At 34.2% G+C, this 25,146-nt stretch overlaps 1 protein-coding gene across 4 annotated transcripts in view; it reads right to left on the bottom strand.

The window, feature by feature from the left end:
• Positions 1-25,146, bottom strand: part of CWC22 (CWC22 spliceosome associated protein homolog) — a 58,832-nt gene that overhangs the window by 22,473 nt on the left and 11,213 nt on the right. For 3 of the 4 annotated variants that reach the window (XM_047722330.1, XM_047722328.1, XM_047722331.1), the window contains exons 2-11: positions 19,508-19,648; positions 14,990-15,057; positions 12,876-12,986; positions 9,848-10,093; positions 6,861-6,989; positions 5,765-5,933; positions 5,317-5,370; positions 3,170-3,305; positions 2,867-3,073; positions 2,703-2,765 (exon numbers count right to left, since the gene is read on the bottom strand). In XM_047722330.1, coding sequence (XP_047578286.1) covers positions 2,703-2,765; positions 2,867-3,073; positions 3,170-3,305; positions 5,317-5,370; positions 5,765-5,933; positions 6,861-6,989; positions 9,848-10,093; positions 12,876-12,986; positions 14,990-15,057; positions 19,508-19,534 — 1,210 coding nt within the window. In that variant the 5' untranslated portion in view covers positions 19,535-19,648. Of the gene's footprint in view, positions 1-2,702; positions 2,766-2,866; positions 3,074-3,169; positions 3,306-5,316; positions 5,371-5,764; positions 5,934-6,860; positions 6,990-9,847; positions 10,094-12,875; positions 12,987-14,989; positions 15,058-19,507; positions 19,656-21,243; positions 21,261-25,146 lie in introns of those variants that run through there. The other variant, XM_047722329.1, reaches the window with a different exon arrangement.

Consider the following 25,146-nt stretch of genomic DNA (forward strand, 5'->3'; position numbering starts at 1 on the left):
GCAATGGGAGTTGAAACTGCTGCAATCTGAGCACAAATCAAGGCACCAGACTGCACCAGCCGTCACTGTGCTCTTTACTGCCATGCTGTTGGAGGCGGGAAAAGAGCCAGTGTGACCTGAGGATGCCCTCGAGGAGGAAGTAGAAAACCACTAATTTCACTGAAGCTCAGTTCTGAAGGGTAAACACAAATAACCAGAGTAGCAAAACATGAATTCATACACAGCCTTTCTGTTAAAGACAGATGCACAATGGTGATGGTTTCCTCAAAGAAAAGCACTTGTGTGACTCTTTGACTTGTAAGGTCAATTAGTGAAGTTTTCCATTTTTACTTGAAAGAATGGCTGGCAAACTAGAATTGTTAGGCATTTGGCAGACATTTTCTCAAATATAAACAAAGTGAGATTGTCACTTCAAGGAAAATAATTAACAGTACTTACTACCATTACAAAATAGGAGTTCTCAAGAGAAAATTAGAATTTTGGAGAACTTGGATCCATTCCTGTGAGCTTGATAGTTTCCCAATACTTAGACTTCTCTGATGAGGTAGGTGGGAATACTAATAAATGTGATTTCTTGATACTGTGTTAATGTGTTAATTTAATTTTGATAATGTTAACACATTAACACTTAGAAGATATGCATAACTGATGAATGGGTATTTTCTAAATGACCAATGGAACATGCTGCAAAATCATACATGGGTAAAAGATCCACTCAAAGTGACAGGCCAATGGATTTTAAGGTAATAGAGTATGAAAATTCATGAATATTGTTTCAGGTTTCACACTGCAATTAATCTTGAAGAAACAATTAGCTTTTAAATACTGGCACAGTATTAAGGAAGAATATACACACTATCTGGAAAGGTTATTAAAATGCTTCTCTCTTTTCCAAATACATATTATCTATGAAGCTCAATTTTCTTCATATACTTCAATAAAAACAACCTATTGCAAGAGATTGAAATCACCAACAATATGAAAATCCATTTCCTATTAAGTCAGACATTAAACTGTATAAAATATATAAAACATGGCATTTTTCTTAAATTTGTTTCATCGAGTAGTTATTTTCTTAAAAGTATGTAATGTATAACACTGTTTATTACTCTTACTTTGAAATGATTTTAATATTCTCAGTTTTAATTTCTAATAAAGTAAGTGTCGACAGATGTAACCCACACAAACAAAAGCTCTTTGGGGTCCTAAATAATTTTCAAGAGTATAAAGGGATCTTAAGTTCAAAGAGTTTAAGTGCTACAATAAAGAAAAGTACTACTTTCCTGGCATTGCTCAACCACAGATATCCTAAACAAATGGATATGGAATTTCCAAGTTAAAAAAAAAAAAATCCTACTAGATATGATAAAAATTCCATAAACCATTTAGAATCTTTGAGTGATACTGTAGAAAAAGAAGTTCATAAGAAGGCAAAATGGGTCTAAGGAATTCTCCATGTTTAGAAACTAAATTGTAATAGCAAAAGGAATCTGGCTAATGCAGTGAAATGCCCCTAGGAAATTGGCACCTAAGGAGAGCAATCTACTTATTGTACCAGATTTTTAGAATAATGTATAGAAATGGAAAGCTGCTTACACCTTACTTTCTACTTCATTTTACTTCCAAGTCTGGACTAAAGCCAGAATGCAGGAAATGACAGAGCCCTAGGCCTCCTACTGTCTTCCTGAGCTTTCAGAACAGTAAGTACTTCTCACATAAAAAAAAAAATCACAACTCAAGGGAAATACAAATGTCCAAAAATAAAAAAAGCATTGCCTAAATCCTTGCTCTATGATAATACAAAACACTATATTTTATTTATCCTTAAACAAACAAGTAACTTTATATCAAACAAATAATTTGTACCAGGTCACTTATCTAGTAATGGCACAGACAAAATACAAACCAAAATCTGTCCAAAGTTAGTGCTTGTAATATACTGATGATGTACAAATGATAATAATAATCAATTCACTAATTTATTGAGCACTGATAGCCTATCTGGAATTATGACTGATTTTATCAGGACATCAATCTGCTCTCAAGAAATAATGAAGTATAGCACTTTATAATAAAAGTATAGCATCTAGTTGAATATTATATCGGACATCAATTTAAGCACCAATTCTTAAGTGGTCGTGAAGTTCAAATAAGGGCTACTAGTAATATATGAACATTTCTTTTTTTTTTAAAGATCTATTTATATATTTTAGATTTATTCATTCATTTATTTTATTTATCTATCTTAGAAAGAGAGAGCGCGAGAGCATGCACAGATAGAGGGGCAGGAGAGCGAGAAAATCTCAACCAGACTCCCCGCTGAACACGGAGTCTGCCACAGGGCTCAATCTCAGGACCCTGAGATCATGACCTGAGCCAAAACTGAGTCAGAAGCTCAATCGAGCCAGCCACGCAGGCACCCCAATATAGACATTTCTTAAAAGGAATGAGACTTAAGCGTTGTACAATTTAAATAGAGGGAAAGAGGACAGGGACAATGAGGTAAACAACTGAGAATGAAGTAATACCACAAACGAGAAACAATAATGAAAAGAAAAATAATGAATGGAAAAACAGGGAAGAGAATGGCATCATAATAGCAGAGATTTCATTAGGTCAGTGATTTAAGCTTTCCTACCAGTATTACATATCTACATGAATTGCTTCTACTTATCCAAAATAGATTATAAAATTCCACATACCTTTCTTAATAGCTTTGTATTTCTCTTCATTCTCCATAAAATTAGGATCCATCTTGAAAACATCTTAAAAAAAATTAAAAATTATTTATTTTCTCTATTTACATCTGTTGGTGCCCCACTTCCCAACTCACCCTGTAGCCTGCCCCTCCCCAACTCTAACTCACTAAGAACATCTTCTGGATTATAGTCATCTTCCAAAGGGAGCATATGGGTAAACTGATCATCTTCTTCCACTAAGTCAAGGCCTTCTAGGATAACTGGGTGGTCCTTGAATCCATCCTTCCGTACAGCAAACATCACTTCAATCATATATTGAACTCTTTTGTCAATTTCAGACTCATGGAGAATGTTTCGGAGGCGCTCAAATATAGCTAAAGTGAAAATGAAAGAAAAAAGCAATAAAATAAGCAAAAGATATTATAATACTCAAACAAAAGCTCAATATCAAACCAAGGTAATATACTTACCATTGATTCCTCTTGGTGACACTTGTGTTAATTTGAGGCCACATTCCTTGAGAAAACCAATAGCTACTTCAACACTATCATCTGTTGGTCTTTCTAGGAGCAAAGTGAGCATCTCTAGGCATAAAACTTCATGTGCCTTAAATAGAATGAAGACATATGGAATTGAGAAAATGCTTTTACATATATTAACCTACTATTGATAGTAATTAAAAAAATTGGCAAATCTGGTTTTTACAGCAATAATATTATACATATGATGAGCAAAGTTTTAGAATGCATACAGAAATACTCCAAATATGGGATATAATTTTTCTTTCACTCTTATTATGTCTGTTAAAAATTTCCAGATGATTGTTCCAAAAATCTAAACTGATTACATTAAATACAACTACTTGATTTATCTCCAGAAGAAATAATTCTTATATATTATATAAAGGAAACAATAAAATATCTATAGGAAATGCCATTAGTTTCAAAATAGAAGTTAAAAATTATGCTACACTTTTTCTAATGCTGTTCTTCACAACCACAACTCTTTATATCTATTTCCTAGTTCATTCTATCATCCAATTCTGTTATACAGAAAATAGTTCTTAAATTACATGAACAATTTTATCAGAAAATATCTGGGACTCAAGGAAGGTTTTAAAATACTTCCCTCTTTTTTTTTTTAACTAAATCAAGTTATTGACAGTGACTATGCTAAAAATTTAATACTTAAAAACAATGCCAGGTAGGATGGGAATAAAATTCTATTGAGCAGCTTTGCTGTGAAAAGGAAATGTACTAGGAAGCATTTTCAAGCCACCAGTACATAAGCCTTCCTAAGGTCAGATACTTTTTTGAGATGGGGGAGTAAACAGTCTAAGTCTTAACTTAGGAAGATACTCTTTCCATTGAGCACAACATCTAAAATATATATTGCTTTTATTTTGTAGTATGGTGTGGAGGTCTAACAGTCTTAGTCTTGTATCAGTGATAAGAAAATATTGCCCTGTACCACAGCTGAAAGACCTAACATAATTAACATTTTAACAGTTTTGTGGCAATGCCAAAAATATTTTCAATATAAATGAATACACATTCAAAAACCAAAACTTACTTTCTGTGCTTTCACATAGATATGTGAAATTAAGTCCCCATGGTCTTAAGAAACAAGTTATCATTGTAATAATAACTTAACTCATTACATTAAAATCTAATGGGTTTTTAAGAATGAATACAGGAATTTCATTTGGAAAGAATGAAAATAATGGTAAATAAATTAAGATTAAATGTGACTTCAAAATTCTTCCTCTTATATATAATTAAACATAATATACATCTGAAGGAAACCTTTGAGTATGAATAAGAGAAATCCTATTTTTCATTAGTTTAAATAGAAGCTAATTCAAAACTCTCAAATAAAAAAAAACCATCAAATAGGTGAACGAATGAATACAAAATAAACACAAAACCTGAACATAAAGAGAAAATTACTTGCAATTAAAACAGATTAAAATTATTTCATTTACATTTTATAAACTGATTCTTTTTTTTTCTTTTTTTGATTTTATTTACTTATTTGAGACAGAGAGTGAGAGTGAGAGAAAGCAGTGGAGAGACAGAAAGGGAGAAGCAGGCTCCCTGCTAAGCAGGGAGTCTGATGCGAGACTTGATTCCAGGACCCTGAAATCATGACCTGAGCCGAATGCAGACGTTTAACTGAGCCACCCAGGTGCCTCTATAATCTGATTCTAAGAATATATGACTATATACTAGTTGTTGCAGAGAAAAGATTTTTTTATAGAATATCAGATAGTATTACATTCTCAACAATAGGTACGGGAAAAAAGAGTGGAGGAAATATTAACTTTATTGTCTTATAAATATGATTAAATTACATTCTTTGAAGGAATAATTTGTAGCTGAATAACCACGTACAATATTAAGAGTCAGATCAATTTGATAAAATATTTGTTCTGAGTTCCTTTTTCTATTTAAGAATATTAAACACATTTATTACAGTTTTAAAACTAAAATATCATCTAAGATTCTCTTCTGAAAGACCACAAGGCAAAATAAAGATAGAGATGTGTCAATGAAGTGGCATCAAGCATGTGATGTCTAATGCCACTGCCTGGTACCAAATTTTGAGAATTACTTACCACATTTTGGTTAATAAGATGTGCCACAAATTTTGAAGCGGTAAGACAAAGTTGCTGAAAAGTGAAGGCAGAGACAATTTAAACTATAAACTAAAACCAATTTTCATTTAACTACTAAATCTATAGCTTACTTATTACATACTTTATTTAAAATACATAGCACACAGGATAATTTTTATGATGTAAGAAAGTTACAAGACAAAAACTATTAAATGTGAAATAGTGTCATTTCTGGCTAAATAATTATAATCCTACAGTTATAGCTATCATTTCTGTGGCTCACTGTTAGCAGCCAGAGATATTTAATGGAACAAAAAAAAATGTTCTCATGAAATGCAGTTTTTAAAAAGAATTCCTAAGTAACAATCAACATTGCTTATCACTGTTGATACTGGATTATTAGTCTGTCCCTATGTAGCTGTCGACTTAACATGCCCATCATATATACCTTATCATTTCTTCGATAGCCTTTTCGGAAATTAAGAATTAACCTCTTAAGGATTAATTCCCCAATCTGTGGAAATTTTGAGTTGATAATTGCCACTAACGCTGCATAAACATGGGTGAAGATTGGAGAAGCACTCTGCGCTTGCAAAACAGATCTGGACAGCAGGCCTCTGTTTATAAAAGAAAAAAAAGTCAACAAGGTTCCACTTCTAACTCATTTTGAAATGACCATGGTTCTATATGCATTTGATAAAGGGAGAGATGCAAAGTTATTTCTAGCAATGTAATGACAAATAATTACTGGACTGCCAAAAGGCAGGAAAACAGTTTATCTTAATAGTCATCAGGTTTAACTTTGACAACTGAATCAACAGAGTAGAAAATGAGAAAAGAAAACCCAGCTTATATAAATTGTGAGATCTTAAGCAACCCATATAGCCTCTGCTGCTTTCTGACTAAAATGGGAGCACTCTACCAACCTACCTTTGAGGACAAGCTGCCTCTTGGTCAACTTTCTATATCCCCACAACATGTTACATCTTACTTTACTTGCTCCCTCACCAATGTTTTGGAAATGATAAATCAGAGTCATGTGAAATGACACAGGAAAATATCCTTCAGATTTCAAAATAAAAAAAAAATATGACATATTTTTATTTCTTGATCCTTTTAAAATCACAACCAATTAAAACTACACAAAAAATGACTGTCATTCCCTTCGGCTTTTCTAACATTGATCACTGATTTTCTTACACCTTCCCACTTTTCATTAGAAATTAAAATTATATATACATATATAAATAAAATGTTCATTATTCCTTATGAGTTTAAATTATTGGAAGTATTCAGTAAACAAATGTCTACACAAAAATCATTGTGACATTAGACCTTTTCAAAAGCAAAAACTGCACAATTTCTAATGGTGAAGTACAAGTTATTTGTTAGTGGCCGTACATTTTTATAAGAACTGCTTTTTATATAATTACTCTCAACTACTACTGAAGTAGCACAATAAATCAACAATTATTGTCCATGTAGGTATTCTGTTCCTTTGAAAAACTGCTATGAAATACTTAAATAAAATAGCTGATGCTTACCTTCCCCTAACTATGTTTTCTTGAAGAAGTTCTTGAATAATAATACCTATATTAGAGATGTTGACTTTGTTGATAAGACCATTGATTGACTTCTTTAGGGCCTCCCAGCTCATCCTCTGGTATGCCAAGCTAAAAAGAATTGATTTTAATAAACATGAAAACTTAGTCAACAATTACAGTAACCAGAGATTATAATAAGAACATAAAGAGTACTTAGGCTTCCTTTGTTTTTTAACATTATTTTCACAAAATGACCTCAAAGTGCAGTAAAATAAATGACTATAGGAATACCTGAACCTATATTTGATGTTCTGTATATATGCTCAACTACAGATCACTTCTCTTTAATAACATAATAAAATTATATAAGGATATATAATGTTTTGTTTTTACATCCACGTATATTAGAAATTATAACATTCATTTATTAGATTCAATACATACTTATTTTACATTATAATACTTCAATTAAAATTGTCTTTATATTTAATTTTAAAATGACAACTTTAAAAAATTTTAAATTATAATATGAAGTATCCAAGTATAAGCCTTAAAAGGAGATTTTTATCTTGTCCTTTTTTATAAAAGCATGATAAGGAAAACAAGATTAAATATTTTAAACTGTAAAGAAATGGCAATAAATACAGGAAAAGGGAGTCACATGAAATCATGGGGCGGAAGGACTGTTGTATTTTAAAGAACATGTCCGCATTTAGGCAGTAGTCCCACATCTGTATTGCTTGTTTTTTAACTCAGACCTTAGGCAAATAATTTAGCCTAACTAGATTTATTTAGGTTTAACTTGGTAACACCTAAGGTCTTTTAAGCTCTGTAATTCTATGGTTTTTATATTTATTTCCCCGTGGAATATGGTTTCAGCTGTAGAGCGTCTTATCTTCCTCATCTTCCTTATACTTCTCTGGTAGTCTCGTGAAGCTGAAGGACTTTTTTGGAGTAATATATATAAATATATAGAATTACAAAGGATATCAATCTATTTAAATAGTTTTCAAAGCATGAAAAGAAAAAAGTTTGATACAGAATTCTATGTGGTTCTTAAACATTAAATAACAGAAGTGGTGGTAGAACTAATAACTTCTTTAATTTCCAAGTAGCATGGATATAAGCAATATTTTCATATATTTGCAGCAAATACTCTTGTTAATGCTAGATCTACTGCCTACATTATTCCTGATAAAAAGAAATGCTAAATTTTAGTTAGAGGAAAGTAAAAATAAAGATGCAATTTTTTCTTTCCATTTATGTGTTGCCAAATTCTACCTTTGCGCCTCTTGAAGGTCTGTAGGTTAAGGATCCCTGTTCTGGAGTGGTATACTAAGGGAGAGGTGGTGAGAGCAGTCTACTCTGGTGGGAAGAGTACTTTATCACTGACATTGTCCTCAGCAGACAGTGAGGATAAAATGCAGACTGATCTGCAGTTAATTATATTGTTTTTAAATTCCTTATAGATCATGTACTTCCTAAATGCCTGCATTTGAGGTGGGTGCAACACTTCCAGGGGCCCCCAACCCCAACCCCTTGGTATGCTACTATTTGAGAAACAAGATCAATGGCTTAAAAACTAGCCTAATGAGTAAGACTGCTGATATATAATCACAATCTCTCCTATTAAACTTTGGTCAAACAAACAAAAACTATAATCAAGTACAACTGCACTTCCTAATTAAGAAGCCTAAAATTCTCCTGACTTAGTATCTACTAAAAGTAAAGTCTATAGACTTCTCTTAAGAGACTTCTACTTCACCTTGTCCCCTTTACAGCTATGAGCAGATTTAAACTGTATGAAATTATCTTCTAGGAATCAGTGTAAAATTACGTGTACTGGGGACTCATCTCCACCCACTTTATTTATAAGGATATAAGAAAGACATGGCTTAATAACAATGTTTCTGGTCTTTTATAATTAGGATTGCTTTGGGCTGGATTGGAGACAATGACTCTCTCACTAAAGCTACCACCATTGCCTCCTCCTAAGAGCAGAGAGCAGAAGGCCTACATGCTCACGAAACTCCTGCTAACCACAGAAGCCATCTCCAAACTCCTTCTAAACATAACACTGCAGGCATTATTACCATGTACTGGAATATGACACATACAAAGAAACTTACTAATTAGTTTTAAATTTAATGTCATCTAATGTCCCTTTCTAGCTCATAAATTTTAAAAATTTTATTTCAAATATTTATACTTTATACATGACATTTCTACTTCAAACTAATTCATGAAGTAAATTTAGATTTCATTTATGTAAGGGTCTCAAGTACTTTCAAGTTGCCATTAAAATACCTATGAAAGATGTGGGAATACTCTTTCTTGGCTCACTTCGAAATCTATTTTTCTCAAAGTATAGCTACCCTTTGTCCCAATCTTTTTGTTACCTAACTGGCAACTGAGTGACCATTTCAATCCTGGACCACACTTTCTGTAATTATCCTCTTTCATGCCGCTGAAGAAAGAGGTCCTGAAAACTTAGCTATACTTTCATGTATAGCTCCTCTCATCTCAATCATTTTGAAAAGGAAGTGAAGGTGTTTTGAGGGTGAATGTTCATAAATGAATTTTGATTGTTTGCCTTAGCAAAAAATTACAGTCTGAAATGGTATGGTCTAAGAAAACTATGGAGTAGAGAAGATTCAACTTCATTTCATGGTCAACTTCATTTCATAGATTAGTATAGGGGTTGACAAACTACATCTATGACTCAAATGCAGCCTACAGCCCATTTGTGTAAAGAAAGCTTCATAGGAACAGAGCCACACTCATTTAAAGAAGCTGAGCTAATGTCAGGGCAAATAGTAAGCATAGCTCCAAAGGAGCTTATGGAGTAAAGAAGAAAAACCTAATTTGAGGTCTCTACCACTGTGGACTAATAATGTGAACTCTCAATAGCCCATGTTGATTAGTCCACGGTTGACTTTTTTTCAGTGAGGGTATCATTACTTTAAAACTCAGTGATATTGACATGCCTGTTTTTATCTGTAATTTGCTCTTGCATCATCCTGAGCTTTGCAGGAGGAATATATGCTCCACCCGTGCGAGTAAGAAGAGGATCCAGCTCATCTTTCTTCTTCTTTGCAGTAGGTTCATCCTGAGCAGAGGAACTCTGGGTTACTGATGGTTCTGGGCTTCTTCTCCCAGGAGTTGGGGATTTCCGAGACCTTTTACGATCCGTATCTCTTTCTCTTTCTCTGCGTTTTTCTCGGTCCCTACTTCTGTAATATTAAAATTTTTTTAATGGAGAAAAGATAATATAAATTACATACATTACATTTTTTCAAAGGTTTTTATTTATTTGATAGCATAAGTAGGCAGGGCAGCAGGCAGAGGGAGAGGGAGAAGCAGGCTCTCTGCTGAGCAGGGAGCCTGACGTGGGGCTTGATCCCAGGACCCTGGGATCAAGACCTGAGCTAAAGGCAGAGGCTTAACCCACTGAGCCACCGAAGCGCCCTATAAATTACATACTTAAATGAGCTGCATACCAAATGAGCAAGACCATTTGCAGGCCACAAATTCAGACAAGGGCAAGTGGTTTGGAATGGTGAGGAAGTGCTTCATAGAAAAAATGTAACTTAAACTAGGGCTTCAAGGCTTGACAGACTTTATACTGGGGCAAGAGTGGGAAGGTGGAGGAAGAAGGAGGACATTCTGCAACTAGTGAACAGAATAACTACTGGAAAAGGGAGTAGGATGTTCAAGTTATTAAGTAGTACTGTCAGAAAACAATAAAGAGTCATGTATAATGGTAGTTGGCAAGATGAGTTTGAGTCAAGGTATGAAATTTTAAGACAAGAAACAGACTTTAAGCTTTTTATAATAGTCAATGGAGACTCATTAATAGTTTCTGAGTACGAGAGTGACATGGAAACAATGTTTTAACAAGACAGTTTAGACCATGATGTACATAATAAACTGTATAAAGAAGAAACCAGAGCATACTTCTAATAATGGCAATCCAGGAATAAAAAATGTCCTAAAAAACTGTAACATTTGAAATTACTTTTTGATAGAACTGGCATTTAAAACCTCAGAATATCAGAAACATCTGGTTATTTGAGATGGGAAAAAAATAACTATTTTCCTGCTGTAACTCTTCCTGACTATTGTAGGTGAGTATCCTTTCTTAAGGTAACATTTTTTTAAAAATCAAGGTTATTATTCTCTGAAACTATCAAGAACTAACAGGAAGAGTAAATTCTTGTTTTTTTGCTATCATTTCTGAGAGAAGAGTCTGTCCACTTAGCTGTTTGTTTGTTTTTTTTTTTAACCTATACTGCTTTGGAAACTTAGATCATTCTGCTCATGCTTTGTGCAACCATTAGTTAAATGAATACAGTAAATAAAAACAAGTGTTATTTATCATTATTACCAGGAAACCACTCGATAGATTTTTAGCTAGATCTGGGGGGTCTGTAATTGAGATAGTCTGTCTTAATATATAGTAATACAACTTACAAAGAAAGAGAGAAGGAGTCACCTAGCCAGGTAGATTCAGAGGAGTTGTTTTGAACCTGAAGTATACCACTGTATACGGGAAGACAGAGTGAACAGAAGGGGGAAAAAAGTAGTTCCAAATAGATATCCCAGTTAGTTACAAAGGCAGGTGCACTGCAATCTAGGCACTGATTTGTAACTGAGTTGCTTCTTATTGTGAGTGTAGAAGGCTTCAAGAGAGTAACTACAGCAGGGATTTACTGGCATTTGGTTATCATTCTTCTAAGAAACACTAGGTAAGACAGCTAACTGGCTGATAAAATTGCATCTTTACAATTTCACTGTTTGTTCCTGTCGAGTGCAGAGATGACAGAGTCTTCTTCAAGTCTAAATTTCTCTTCCAATGCTTTCATACTGTTAGCTTTTATTTTCTACATAATACACAGTCTGCTTGATTCACAGTGTGAGTATATGAATCAAATGAGACTTATGTACATATACTGGACCAAACACAGTTACAATGAAGTAATACAGTCAGAGATTATGGAAGAAAAAATGGGTTTTGGGAGTCAAAATTGAGTTCAAATCCCACTTTCATTGTCTACCAAGTAGGCAACTGCAAACTCAGGTAAGTTACATAATCACTTCAAACCCACTTCACTTTTTTTTTTCCCCTGAGAAATTGTGAAAAATAATATCTAGTTTGTAAGAGTCTTAACAGGATTTGAGAAAGAATGCAAGATGCTTAGCTCACCAATTATGGTAGCTGGTTCTCCCGAGGGGTCGTTAAGGTGACAGCAGACGAGTTTGGCTTTTGGAGGCTAATTTAATCTGACATTTTACTTTTAGGTATATATTAAAGTAGTGAGAAGGAAATTTAGGTTGCAGATAGCAAATAATGTGATTAGCTCCAAACTGCAAAGGAGTTTCATCAAAAATTTAGCGGGAAGTATAGTTTTAATAGTCATGGAATGGGTAATATGAGGGAGACATCAAAAGGATACAGATCTTTGTTAACAATAACATTTGGTAGACAAGTTTTTGAAACTGGATGACTAACAGGGTGGGTAGCCAAATTCTCCAAGGCTCAAGAAAGAATAAGTTCTATTTAGATAAAAATTAGACTGGTAACGTCATTCTCACTGTCCCAGTGCCATCATGTAGGAAAGTATATTTTGATCACTCTATGTCATATGATGTAAATGACTTTCATTCAGTAAGGAATCTAAAAAACTCACACTGCTAACTCCTCATACAATACAGTCCCATATAATGAATAAGAGCTTAGGCTCAATGTCAGACCAGGACTTTCCACTGACATGCTTCTAAAACACAAACAAATGACTTAAATTCTCTCTGCCTCAGTTTCTTCATCTATAAAATACACAATAATAACTACTTCATATACTTACTGCAATAAGGAGTTAATTTGCATGAAATCCTTATTAGAAAGCGTGGTCCTTAAGAACATCCATTTAATGCTAGTTTTACGGTTTTTTTAAGAAGCATAAAGAAAATTTAAACAAATATGATTTTTCTGTAGTTAAAATTTCCAATACTAACCGTGACTCCATGCTACTATCATAAGAACGCCCTCTTCTTGAATGCTCATACTCTGACCTGTTGTAATCAAAGTGATCTCTATCCCGAGGGGATCTTTCTTGTTCTGCATATCTAACACATAAAATAAGAAAACCAAGTTATAAGATGAAAGCTATGTTATAGATACCTATGAAAATCATATATTGATAATGCTGAAGCAACTCTATGACTGAACAACATCTCACCGAACTTCTCAACTTCTCTTTTGTTGACATCATTCATTTAGTCTTGATTATAAAAGCTTTCAGCTTGTGTACAAAACAACTACTGGAGTTCACATAAACAAACCTGTCATCCTGATTCACACTGTCTAAAGTAAAAGATCTATATCTGGATATCATATACAGTTGGCATGAAAAAAGCCCACCCTGCAAATGCTTTATCAAAGCAATGAACAAATGACATCAATGTCATTGGCTGGCCTTCATGAAGACCAGTTTAACTCATTCCAAGAGATATCCAAAAAACACTGGCTATTATTCTTGAACCCGTTTAACTAAATAGCAGTGAGAAAGGATTTAAATTATTAGCAAACAAAGATGACAGTATAAGATCTGCCATTTGAACTTTAAATATCAATAAAGTCAGAGAACCTTAAGAGAAGTTAAATACATATACACGTAATAAATATACATAGTAATAAATATACTAATTCATATTTTATATACAGCTAACCTTTTGAACAGTTGCGGGTTTGAATTGTGTGGGTACTGAATTTTTCCTAATACAGCACAGTATTACAAATGTATTTTTCTCTTCCATATGATTTTATTAATAACATTTTCTTTTCTCTAGCTTACTTCACTGTAAGAATAGAGTATATAATATATGTAATATATATAAAATATTAGTTGATTGTTTATGTTACCAACAGCAGGATATTAGTAGCTATGTTTTTTGGGGAGTTAAAAGTTACAGAGGCAGATTTTCAACTGGGCAGGGGGGCATTAGTGCCCCTAACCCCCCAGGCTGTTCAAGGGTCAACTGTATACATCTATAAGTCATTTATATAACATATAGATATACATGTTTTTCTGTGCATGTAGAAAGGTGTTTTTTTTTCTTTTAAAGATAGAAAGTAGGTGATTGATGAAAGGTACTAAGCACTTGCAAACCATGACAATTAATTCAATGTCCATGAAACAAAAGTTTTTAGAGACAACGGAGTGAAATAAGAAGAAAGTATGTATGTGGTAAGGAAGAGATGAAAACCACTGGAAGGAAGTTTAGAGGATGCTTCTACCATCATAAATTATTTTAATGATTTATTAAAATTTAAAATTTAAATTTAACTTAATTTTAATTAAAAAATTAAATTTAAGGATCATTTATTAAAATTTAAAATTATTTAATGATCATAGCTCACTAAGTGAAATAACTGAAGTACTACTACGAATGCCTGATGAACATTAACAGTAATATTTCTAGATCTTTCATCTTAACACAATTATAAGATATGATATATACATAAAAGTACTCTGAAATCTATAAAGAGCTATGTAAAGGATAGTAGTAACAATAAAAGCAGCACTTCAAAGTAAGGTGATTTCAACTCAGTTTTCCATTTTATAAACTTCCATTCAGTGTTTCATTCAGGATTCATTTCATTTTATAAAACTTTTATGGAGTATTGGGCATGCTGAAATTATTCTCTCTCACCTCCAAAATTAGATAAAATCTAGAAGTATCTACTAGAAACTCCTAGAACAGCCACTCAAAAATGATTTGTCCTCGGGACGCCTGGGTGGCTCAGTTGGTTGGACGACTGCCTTCGGCTCAGGTCATGATCCCGGAATCCCGGGATCGAGTCCCACATCAGGCTCCCAGCTCCATGGGGAGTCTCCTTCTCCCTCTGACCTTCTCCTAGCTCATGCTCTCTCTCACTGTCTCTCTCTCAAATAAATAAATAAAATCTTTAAAAAAAAAAAATGATTTGTCCTCAAGCTTATTCAAGTAATACTGCAAAACCATCTAAAAGAAATTGTTCACCCTAAAATGAAGAACCTAAGAGATAAATAATTTTTTAAAACTTATTACAAAAAATTTAAATTGCAGGAGCACATAAAATTATTTACCTGTCTTCTGGAGAAGAGGTTCTCTGATAGGAATTATAATTTTCCCTTCTGTCATGACCAGAAGAATGCTTTCAAAGGAAAAGAATGAGGGGGAGGGGTTATTTTTAAAAATTATGTTAAAAAAACGCAGAAAATGAAATATGCATCTCAGAAAATTGGTAGTGCTTTACAAATTTTTTCAAAACTTTTTTTTAATCATAAGAATAATTCATGTAAACAGAATGTAAGACAAAACAAAATTTTTAGGCCCTCCAAGGTGGGTATCTGTGGCAGATAATGTTTTCACTATGGACCACATACTTTTTTTAATAAAAAAAAATTCAAAGTAGAAGAAAATAATTCTCAAATTTTCAATGCCACTTAGTTGATATTTTATTCCTTTATATTGTTTTAAATATACAGAACATCACTTTTATAAACGCCTTTTGGTGAAAAACAAGAACAAAGTTTTTTCTTGGTGAAAAACATGACTAAGGGCCAGAGGTCTTCTAGCAAGAAGAGTTCACTCTTGTGGTTATATCAAAGTCTTATAATACTGCACTTATCTCCCTGAATCTACTTTGGCTTATAAAAACCACTTTAGAACAAGAGGGGATTAGGAGGGAGACAAACCATAAGAGACTCTTAATCTCACAAAACAAACTGAGGGGGGCCGGTGGGGGGTAGGGAGAGGGTGCTGGGGTTATGGACATTGGGGAGGATATGTGCTATGGTGAATGCTGTGAAGTGTGTAAACCAGGCGATTCACAGACCTTTACCCCTGGGGCTAATAATACATTATATGTTTATAAAAAAATTAAAATAAATAAAAAAAAAAACACTTTAGTTCTAGAAACCAACTCTAATATATTTATGAAAATTCATTTTTACTTTCAGGAAACACTGTTCAAATGTCTGACCTGTATGGCACTATGTTAGATTCTACAGATTTGAAAAACATGATTTGTGAGAGAGAGATCCTATGCCAAGTCCTTTGAAAAACAGCAAGACATACAAATAAATAACTCCACTATAACATGAAACTGAAGAGAAATGTCACACAGAGATATGAACTATCCAGTTGGAGAACAAATCCTAATTTAAAAATCCAAAAACAGTTAAAAAGCAAAATATTTAACTCTGTAAATAGGTAAAATTTTTACATCACTGATGAACATTCATACTGTCCAGTTTTTTTTCTTAAGGATTAAAACCATTATAACTAACCTGAACCATAAGAAAGGAAAAACAGCATGATTTTTAAAAGTAGCTTTACCTTAAAAGCTAAGAAATAGGAAATAAAATAATGAACAACTTGTTCTGCACATTTAGATGCTTGCCTCCTTAGTGGGAAAAAGAACGTTTAAGGATAGAAAATTATACTGCACAGAAATATAAACAAGCTCCAACTTCCTCTTATTTTATGACTAATTAACAGCAGTTTGAATCTAACATTATCACAAGTAAACTGCCAAACAGTCTCATCAACTATTGAATTTTTCTAATAGTATATACAAACTAAATTAATCTATTTAGGTGAGTAATAAGCATGTGATCAAAATTTGTAATTTACGATAGCCATAGTTTGGATGCTATTTTATACTGAATGCAACCATCTTAAAATCCTGTTTCTCATGTATATAACAAAGTTTTAAAAATTACTTCACTTAGCAACAAAATGAGGTAAAATTGTTCAACATGTATGACATAGTTTTCTATAAAACACAGCCTGTCCTGTGTAGACACTCTGGAGGATACAAGTTAGGAAAAACCCTCAAGGAATTTATGATCTTACAATGGAAAGATGGCTATAAAGATTTCCACAATTAAACGTATCAGATTATATGTTCCTGAGAGAGCAACAGAGAAAAGAAAAAGAGGAGGAGGAAGAGAAGGAAGAGGGGAAGGAGAGGGGGAAGGGAGAGAGACAGAGAACAAAACTGCAGTCTACTTTTTCTTTTACAAGGCACAGCAATTATTTTGATTACATTAGGGAGAAGGCCTCAGTTCTGTGCTAATGATTTTTAACACATCTCCGCAACATCTGTTGTAAGCAAGGGGGGAAACCAAAAATATTGAAGTCGTGAATCAAGATTTTGTAAATATGATTACGTTAACGTGACTGGCACACAGAGAAATGCTAACAGGACATCCTGAGTAGGGAACAATAACTGAATACTGAGGAATGACAGTGGGTAGAGGGGGATTCGAACTAGGTTTTGGTAGATGAACAGGATTTCACTATGTAAAATATCATTTTGAGATGAGATTCAAATAATAACTTGAATTTTCCTCGTTTCTTAATCATAGTGTCCAGATTATAAATCAGAGTAGGCACTGAAAATAATATATTGTCAAAATTACCTTTAAAAATTCTCCAATTGTTCATTAAGCAAAACAAATGTTTATACCATGTGGTTCCCTATAATCTCTAACAATATAAAGACAGCAGTATGAAAAGGTGAGTGGAGCAGGGAGCCTGAGTCCAGATCTCTGAGCAACCACTAGGCTCAGGAACCAGTCTTTAACAGCAAGGAGAGGAAGGGCTGAAACAAGTAGAAAACTTGGTTCTTGATAGCTAAGGATCAGTGGAAAAACAAAGATCCTCAGCTGAACCCTCCTGAACCCAGCAAATGAGTCCTGAGAACACTGAGGGGAAGATGTGAGCTTTACCTGAGGTAAAAATGGGCCCCACCCAGCTAGCAGACTTGTTTGTGGCTAACAGGATAGAGAAAAGGAGGCAGACTAGGCTACAAACTGGTAGACAGAGCTGAGCCACTAAGCTTGGAGGGCATGCTGACTGAAGAAGATACCCACTCCTAGGATGGGACGGTGCCATCGAGGACCCACCAGGACCACAGGAGGTAAAGGTGGAGAAAGCACAGTGTAAGAGGAGCAGGAAGAGGATTCTGAAAAGACTAGACACATCTCCCTCTGTGGAAAAGGTATCCGGCTAAATCTGAGTGCTCTCGTCTAACATGGCTCAACCAAGAGCCAGTTCCACACCAGTTCTCCGCTTTCTTTATGTTGCCAACGTTCAGCACAGTATACCAGCTACTAGGTCCACAATTAATTAACTGCTTAAGTGCCATTGGACCAATGAGTACAAGCCCCAAAGAGGCAGATTTCAGAACAATATATGAAAGTATCTACTGACAGATGGGTCTAGCTTGAGATAGTGAACTCCCACCAAAAGAGATCTGCAAGCATGGGCTGGGTGTCTACCAAGCCTTATACCCTACAGAATTTAGCAAAGATGGCGGCAGAGCCTGCCCCAGTCTGTAAGTCTATCAATTCTGTTTATTAAACACTTACCAGGCACCAGGGCTAGTTCCTAGTGTCCCCTGCTAAGCTCAGTTTACTGTTTCTCTTTAAAGAAGGTGGTTTAGGGGTGCAGAACTGGTGGAGGAGAGAGGAAGGGAGCAGGGCCTAGATCTGTAATTAAATAAAAATATACCTTCCCCTTTACTGATTCCAAGATCCAAGGCATGATGCGTCTGCTTGTAGATCTGTGCAGTTGAATAGAAGTGGAATGGTTTGCTCTCCTGCTAAGTCCACTGACAGGCAGAGGAAAAGTTCTGAGTAGACAGTTATTGGCTCCTGTTACTGCTCTGACTGCATCTACTATTCTCCCTTTCTTATAACCTGCCTCGGCCACACTAGACTCTTTGTCTTTATACTTGCTGTTCCACCTGCTTGGCATACTCTTTTCCCAGTTATTTGCATGGCTAACTTCCTCATATCCTTCAAGAGTCTGCTCAAATGGCTACCTATTCAGTGGGCCCTCCCTATCCAAAATTGCAACCCCCAATGCTAATGATCAACATTACCCCATATCTTTTGTCTGTAGCATAAGTTTAGCTCTTAATACCACTATCCTACACCATTTACTTATGGATTAAGTTTATAATTTATTTTCTGTCTTCCCACACTAGAACACAAACTCCATGAGAACACGGATTTCTGTTTTGTTCACCATTTTATGTAAAGTGCTTAGAATAGTCACTAGGACATAAGAATTCAGTGAATATTTGTTGAATAAATGAGTGTATGATGTCTAACGGAGAGCACAGAATAAAGAGCTTGTTTATGCACCAGAAATGCAATAAGAGTCTCCCCCGTAGATAGACATGCAGGAACTATGATTAACTAAGGAAGGAGATGCCTGTCTTCCATTTCATGCTCATTCAGGGAAGTATAATCTTTAAGAAGAATGGTGGAATTCCCTGCCCTGTTAATTATTCTTTTGCAGGTGCTCACTCACATGCACTTTCTTGATTTGTGGAGGCAATGATAGACATACATGCATACATGTACATGGATACACACACATCATACATCTTCCACGTTCTCTCACTTGCCCTCTTGGACACTACTGCTTCTATGTGACCATGTGGCTACACTTGAAATTGTGTAAGTTAGAAATGTGTATGATGCCTTTCTACTGTCTGGTTCTAACGTCCTAATTCTATAAATGCATTTTTTGATTAAAGGACAAATACAAGTTTATGTTCTTCATTATAAATTTCAAACACTTACTTTTATCTGTGCCACGCTACTCTTCATTTTCTGTTGCCAACTGATCTGATAAATCAAAGACTCCTTAAGTTGTTCCAAGTAACAGGTAGAAAATGGTATGAATTCCTTGACAGTTTAACTTTTTTTGTCTGCAAATGTCACCTGAAAGGTATACCAAAGAAGGCTTTGTTAACAGTGATAAAATGTATCTGACATAACAGCTTATTATTTATACACAATGAACATTTGACCATTTTTCTTAATTAGTAGGCACAGATATATAATCAATAATTAAATAAAAACTCAAAAATTCCTTAAACAGTTTCACATACCAATGTATAAAGAACACAATCACAGAAAAGACTCTGCATAATAGAGCAAATAATAAGGGCTTATTAAGCACCATAAGGTATTTTAGTCTAATGACTGAGAGGAACAAAAATTAATTTAATTACTGATGTCAGATAACTTTATTCAAATTGCTTTCATGAGGGACACCTAAACCCACATTATAAAATAGTACTGTGATATTATAAAAAAATAAGTGAACAGAATAATTATATAAGATAAAATCTACACGAACTGAGTATAAAATATCCCATGTTTTTATATAAACTAAGAATGAATTATCCAATATTCTTATAACGATCACTCAAAAATAAATATGCTGAGTAAAAATACAAGGTGTTAAAATAATTAAATTTTAACGTAATCTATCAAAGGCACATGACCTTAGTCATGCAGGTGTGAGAACTAAGTTATTTGGCTCAGAATAAACCTAGTCATCAACATTAAATGCTAAAACAAAAATTTTTTCAGTATCCATCTGTTAATTATATTTTAGGAATTTTTAAAAAATGCTGAACTGCTACTTATGTTAACAGAGAACTACCATTTGAGTATTTAATTGTAATTGCTTATCTAAGTGGTTTATGGTTTTGTGTACTGCAATGAAATCACAAAAATCAAATGAGATAGAAGAAAATAAGAGAATTAAAAGAGGTAGAGAATATCAGAAAGAACTGTCCCTAGTACCAAAATAACTGAATGCAACTAGGAAAATGTTTGTATTTGAATGCCAGAAAGGATCATAGATCACCCAGTTCAATTCCTTTTTAAAGACAAAAATACTGAAGGTCGGGTAAGTCCTTGCAATGTCCTAAGCTATACTACCAGTTAGTGGTGAACCTATAACTAGAAACTTAGCCTAAAGATACTCAATTAAATTTTTTTTCCACTAGATCACATAATACACAAATAATCTTGACACTATAAAGTGACATAGAGCGACCATCATTTAATGCAGACAGGGAAGTACACAAATGATTAGGTTAAGAAAAATTTCTATTACAGTGGTTGGCATGGCATCAAAGTTCTTACAAACAATATATATGAGATTATTTACAAATAATCTATAAAAGATAATTGCAATCTAAAGCACATTACTACTTCTGTATTTGTAGCTGCAGTCAGACTAACATGCCCCTAGGGCATGCACATCAGGGAAACAGCCAGAGGAGAGGAGCCCAAGGTGCCCAAATCTCTGACCACCTCTAAACCAACACATGTGCAAAACAGAGTATTACTAAGGATCAAAGAAGTGAATTGTGATATGAACAGCCACCTAAGAGAACTTACAATTTAAGACTAACCAAGTTAATTACCTAAAAAGTCACTCCTCCTCAGAGGAATATAACAGAATCTATAGTCTTAACGTAACAATAACAATGCCCAGGATACAATTAAAAATAACTTATCAGAAAACTGTGGTCTAAGCTTAAGAAAAAAAGACAATCAAAGACCAACACTGACATGACCCAGATGTTGGAATTGGCATACAAGGTTTTTAAAGCTTATTCAAAAGTGCAAAGGAAAACATGCTTGCAAGGAATAAAAATAAGAAAGTTTAGCAAAAACAAAGCAAAAGAAAACAAAAAGAAAATAGAACCCAAAATGAATTTCTAAAACTGAAAAATACATTAAGTAAAAAATTCACTGGTTAAAAACTTAAAGCAAAATGGAGATAAAAAAAAGTCAATGAATGTGAAGTAAAATCAAAAGAAATAACCAATCTAAAAACAGAGAGACAAAAAAAATTTAATGAACAATATCAGGGACATGTGGGACAGTATCAAAGGACATAATACCGGTGTACTTGAAGTCCAAGAAGGAAAGAGAGGAAAAATGGAATAAAAAAATTTTCAAAAAATAGGGAATTTCTCCCATATTTGGCAAAGTGCATAAATTTACAGATTCATGAAGCTCAGGGAATCCTAGGTAGAACAAATACAAAGAAAACCACCCCTATGGACATGGTCGTAGATAATGGTCAATAGTCAAACTGCTGAAAATCAAAGATAAACAGAAAATGCTGAGAGCAGCAAGAGGGGCAAAAATGCATTAGATACAAGGAAATAACCATTCAAAATTACTGCTGACTTCTCATCAGAAACTAGGGAGACCAGAAGACAAACAATCTTAAAAGTGCTGAAAGATAAAAAACTTGTTACCCTACAATTCCAGCAAAAATAAATTTTAAGAATGAAAATAGACATTTACTAATTAAAAGAAACAAAAGAAAACTAAGAGAAAGTAAGAGAATGTATCACCAGCAGACCTGTACTACAAGAAATGCAAGAGTTCTCAGGCTGTAGGTAAAAGATACCAGTTGGGAGACTTGAAAAATGAATGAAGAAACGGTAACTTTCTCAGGAAGCATAAAAGGCTACTTTTCCCTTCACTTAAAATATGGTGGTCTCGGGGCACCTGGGTGGCTCAGTGGATTAAGCCTCTGCCTTTAGCTCAGGTTATGATCCCAGGCTCCTGGGATCAAGCCCCACATCGGGCTCTCTGCTCAGCTGGAGCCTGCTCCCCCCTGTAGTGAACAATCATAACAAAATCCCCTCCCTACATGGAGCTTATATTCTAGTTATAAAAAGTAAATCTATATTGATAAGCAAAGCTTAATTAAGCCCGCTCAAGCAAAGTGGCTTGTGTTTTTTTGTTTTGTTTTGTTTTTTTGGATTTTTTTTGGTGCATGTGCAAGTTTCAAATCATTACTTAATGTAAAGCTGGTTCCCTAAGTCATTATGTTATATTACATCTTGAACACTTGTTTGATGTAAGTACTAGTACCTATATGGGGGCTCAGCTGACTTACTACATCAGGTGTGTATGTATGTACATATGCGTGGGCAGAGGGCATGCCTAGGCATGCTGATTCTATGAAAGCATCCCCAAGGTATTTCCAGTATCCAACTCTTCCCCAGGTTTCCTCAGCTTTCCAATTTTGGATGAGAAATCTTGGTTCTCAATTTGTTGTAAACCATGAACTAGTTAGGTAAAATACAGAGACTTCATAGCCTACCTCCCTAACAGTGAAATACAAAGTCAACAATCATTTGGAAAGGGACACATACATTCCAAGTGTATTAATCCATACTAACTCACTGGTAAGAAGCATATATATGGATGCAAAAGAATATCAGTATCAGTGATTTTTAAATCTGAGACATTCTGGCACCAACTCATAGGGAGAAAATTCTCACTGGTTATGCAATGACTACCACAGCACAGGTTCTTTGGGAGTTTTAAGATATACGCCTTAATAATTAAGTAATTATTGCAACATGGGCAGGAGCACAAATTTAAGCACTGAAATGGAGTAATTCAGATGACAAAATATGTTTATAAAGTGCTTTTATTATTCTTAAAATGAATGTAAGACATGAAAAATTGAGACAAGAAAAGAGAAAAAAACCTACATTAACTACCTTCCTAGGTAAACTCGATACAAATTTCACATATAGTCATATATAAGGACTGAAAAAATTCCCGTAAAAATTTTTTTGCCTTTAGGTTTAAATATACTTATTAATTAGTGAGATCTGGAATACACTTTATAGACAAATTAAAAGCCTAGAGAATTGTTAGTGTCCTTAATTTTTTCTTATGTCTAGGATAATCAGTGCTAAGTCCTTATAAGATTGATACTATATTTTACCTCCATGGAGGATTCCACTCTCTTATATCCTAATATTATCAGACAAATTAATCAGTTACTTATTGTCCACAGGAGTTTTTGCTTCCCTACAGTCACCTAAATATTTCTATAAACTAACATTAAGAATTCAATTATGCAGAAGGAACATTAAAAGAAATCTGAGTGAAAGACTCTACTCAGTACTGTTCACTATTTACAGGAAATAACCTGATGGACACTGCTGCTGTGATCACCACCACACATCACCCGTCACGGATTTCCAGGACTTTTTGGGTTCTGAAGCAGAAAACACTGAAAACTGCTACTGCTTAACGCTATCAGAATAAGGCTCTCCCTCCTCTGACACTAGCAATGCTATTTCTTTGCATATTGTTGGTTTTTGTCCTCTTGTTTATTTATTTTTTTTCCCTCTCTGCTGGTTGATGCTTCTAATTCTGTACAATGGAACTTTCTGCATTGATGGAAAATTCATATTCTACACCGTCAGTCACCACTTCATTAACACAACAGCTACTGGCCACATGTGGCTATTGAGCACTTCAAATGTGCCCAGTGGATTTGAGAAAATCATTTTTGTAAGAGTTTTACATACTGGACAACATATTTCTAAATGATTACTAGACTTAAGGCCTTTTCATCATGGTACTTCAAGATCCTTGTCCTTGACAATCTCCAGATTTGGTGTAATTCTTTGGATACTGACAAAGCAAAATAACTCATATCCAATTTACAGGAAAAGTCACTTGGTTATTTTCTAAAAGGTTCAGATTTTGGAAAATAAGGGATAATATAATAATCCCGGTATAGTTGGTCTATGTTGCAATCACCAATGTGGAATCTCCAGAGTCTTAAATCAGTGCAGCCACCAGAACGTCAAATGATCATTTAACACAAACAGCAAGAAAATCTGCCACCAGAGATATTATGACAATCACAAACCTGATACATGATCATGATCCACTGAAAAACAGTGTAGATATGGACTGATTGCATTTCCAGAAGATAATGGTCTATTCTGCAGCTTAGGCTGAGTAAACAGGGGTACTAATAAAATTTCAAAATAACCCTGATGACAGCTATGAAGAGAGAACTAACAAAAGAAATGTAAATCACTACTTGTAAAATGGATTCCACTAATTTGCAAATCAGAAATATGCCAGTTTAAGTCACAATATACTTATCATGGATTAGCTATGGTCAAGTTCTTATTTCTAGTTACTTTAGATCCATCCGTTCCAAAGTAAGATCACGAAATGTATGCAAGAACCTGTATGTTCTAAAGATACGACTATCTACTGTTCTAGCAACTCATTAGTTTACAATTTCTGCCTAATACTTTATGGACAAATTAAAAGCCTGGAGAATTGTCAGTGTCCTTAATTTGTTCTTATGTCCAGAATAATCAATGACTAAGTCCTTATAAAACTGATTCTGTATTATACTTCCATGGAGGATTCCACTCTCTAATATTCTAATATTATCACATAAATTAATCAGTAACTCATTGTCCACAGGACTTTCTGATAACTACCTCTACTCTCACAAGGTGTGTAAGTACCCTTCTTAAGACCCCTTTTTGAGGTATTCCATGGTCCCTCAGAGTATGTTTGTTGTCTCCCTTGCTGCATCAAATTAATAAATTCGACTTTGATTATTA

The sequence above is a fragment of the Lutra lutra genome, chromosome 3, assembly GCF_902655055.1.
Source record: "Lutra lutra chromosome 3, mLutLut1.2, whole genome shotgun sequence".
NCBI lineage: Eukaryota > Metazoa > Chordata > Mammalia > Carnivora > Mustelidae > Lutra > Lutra lutra.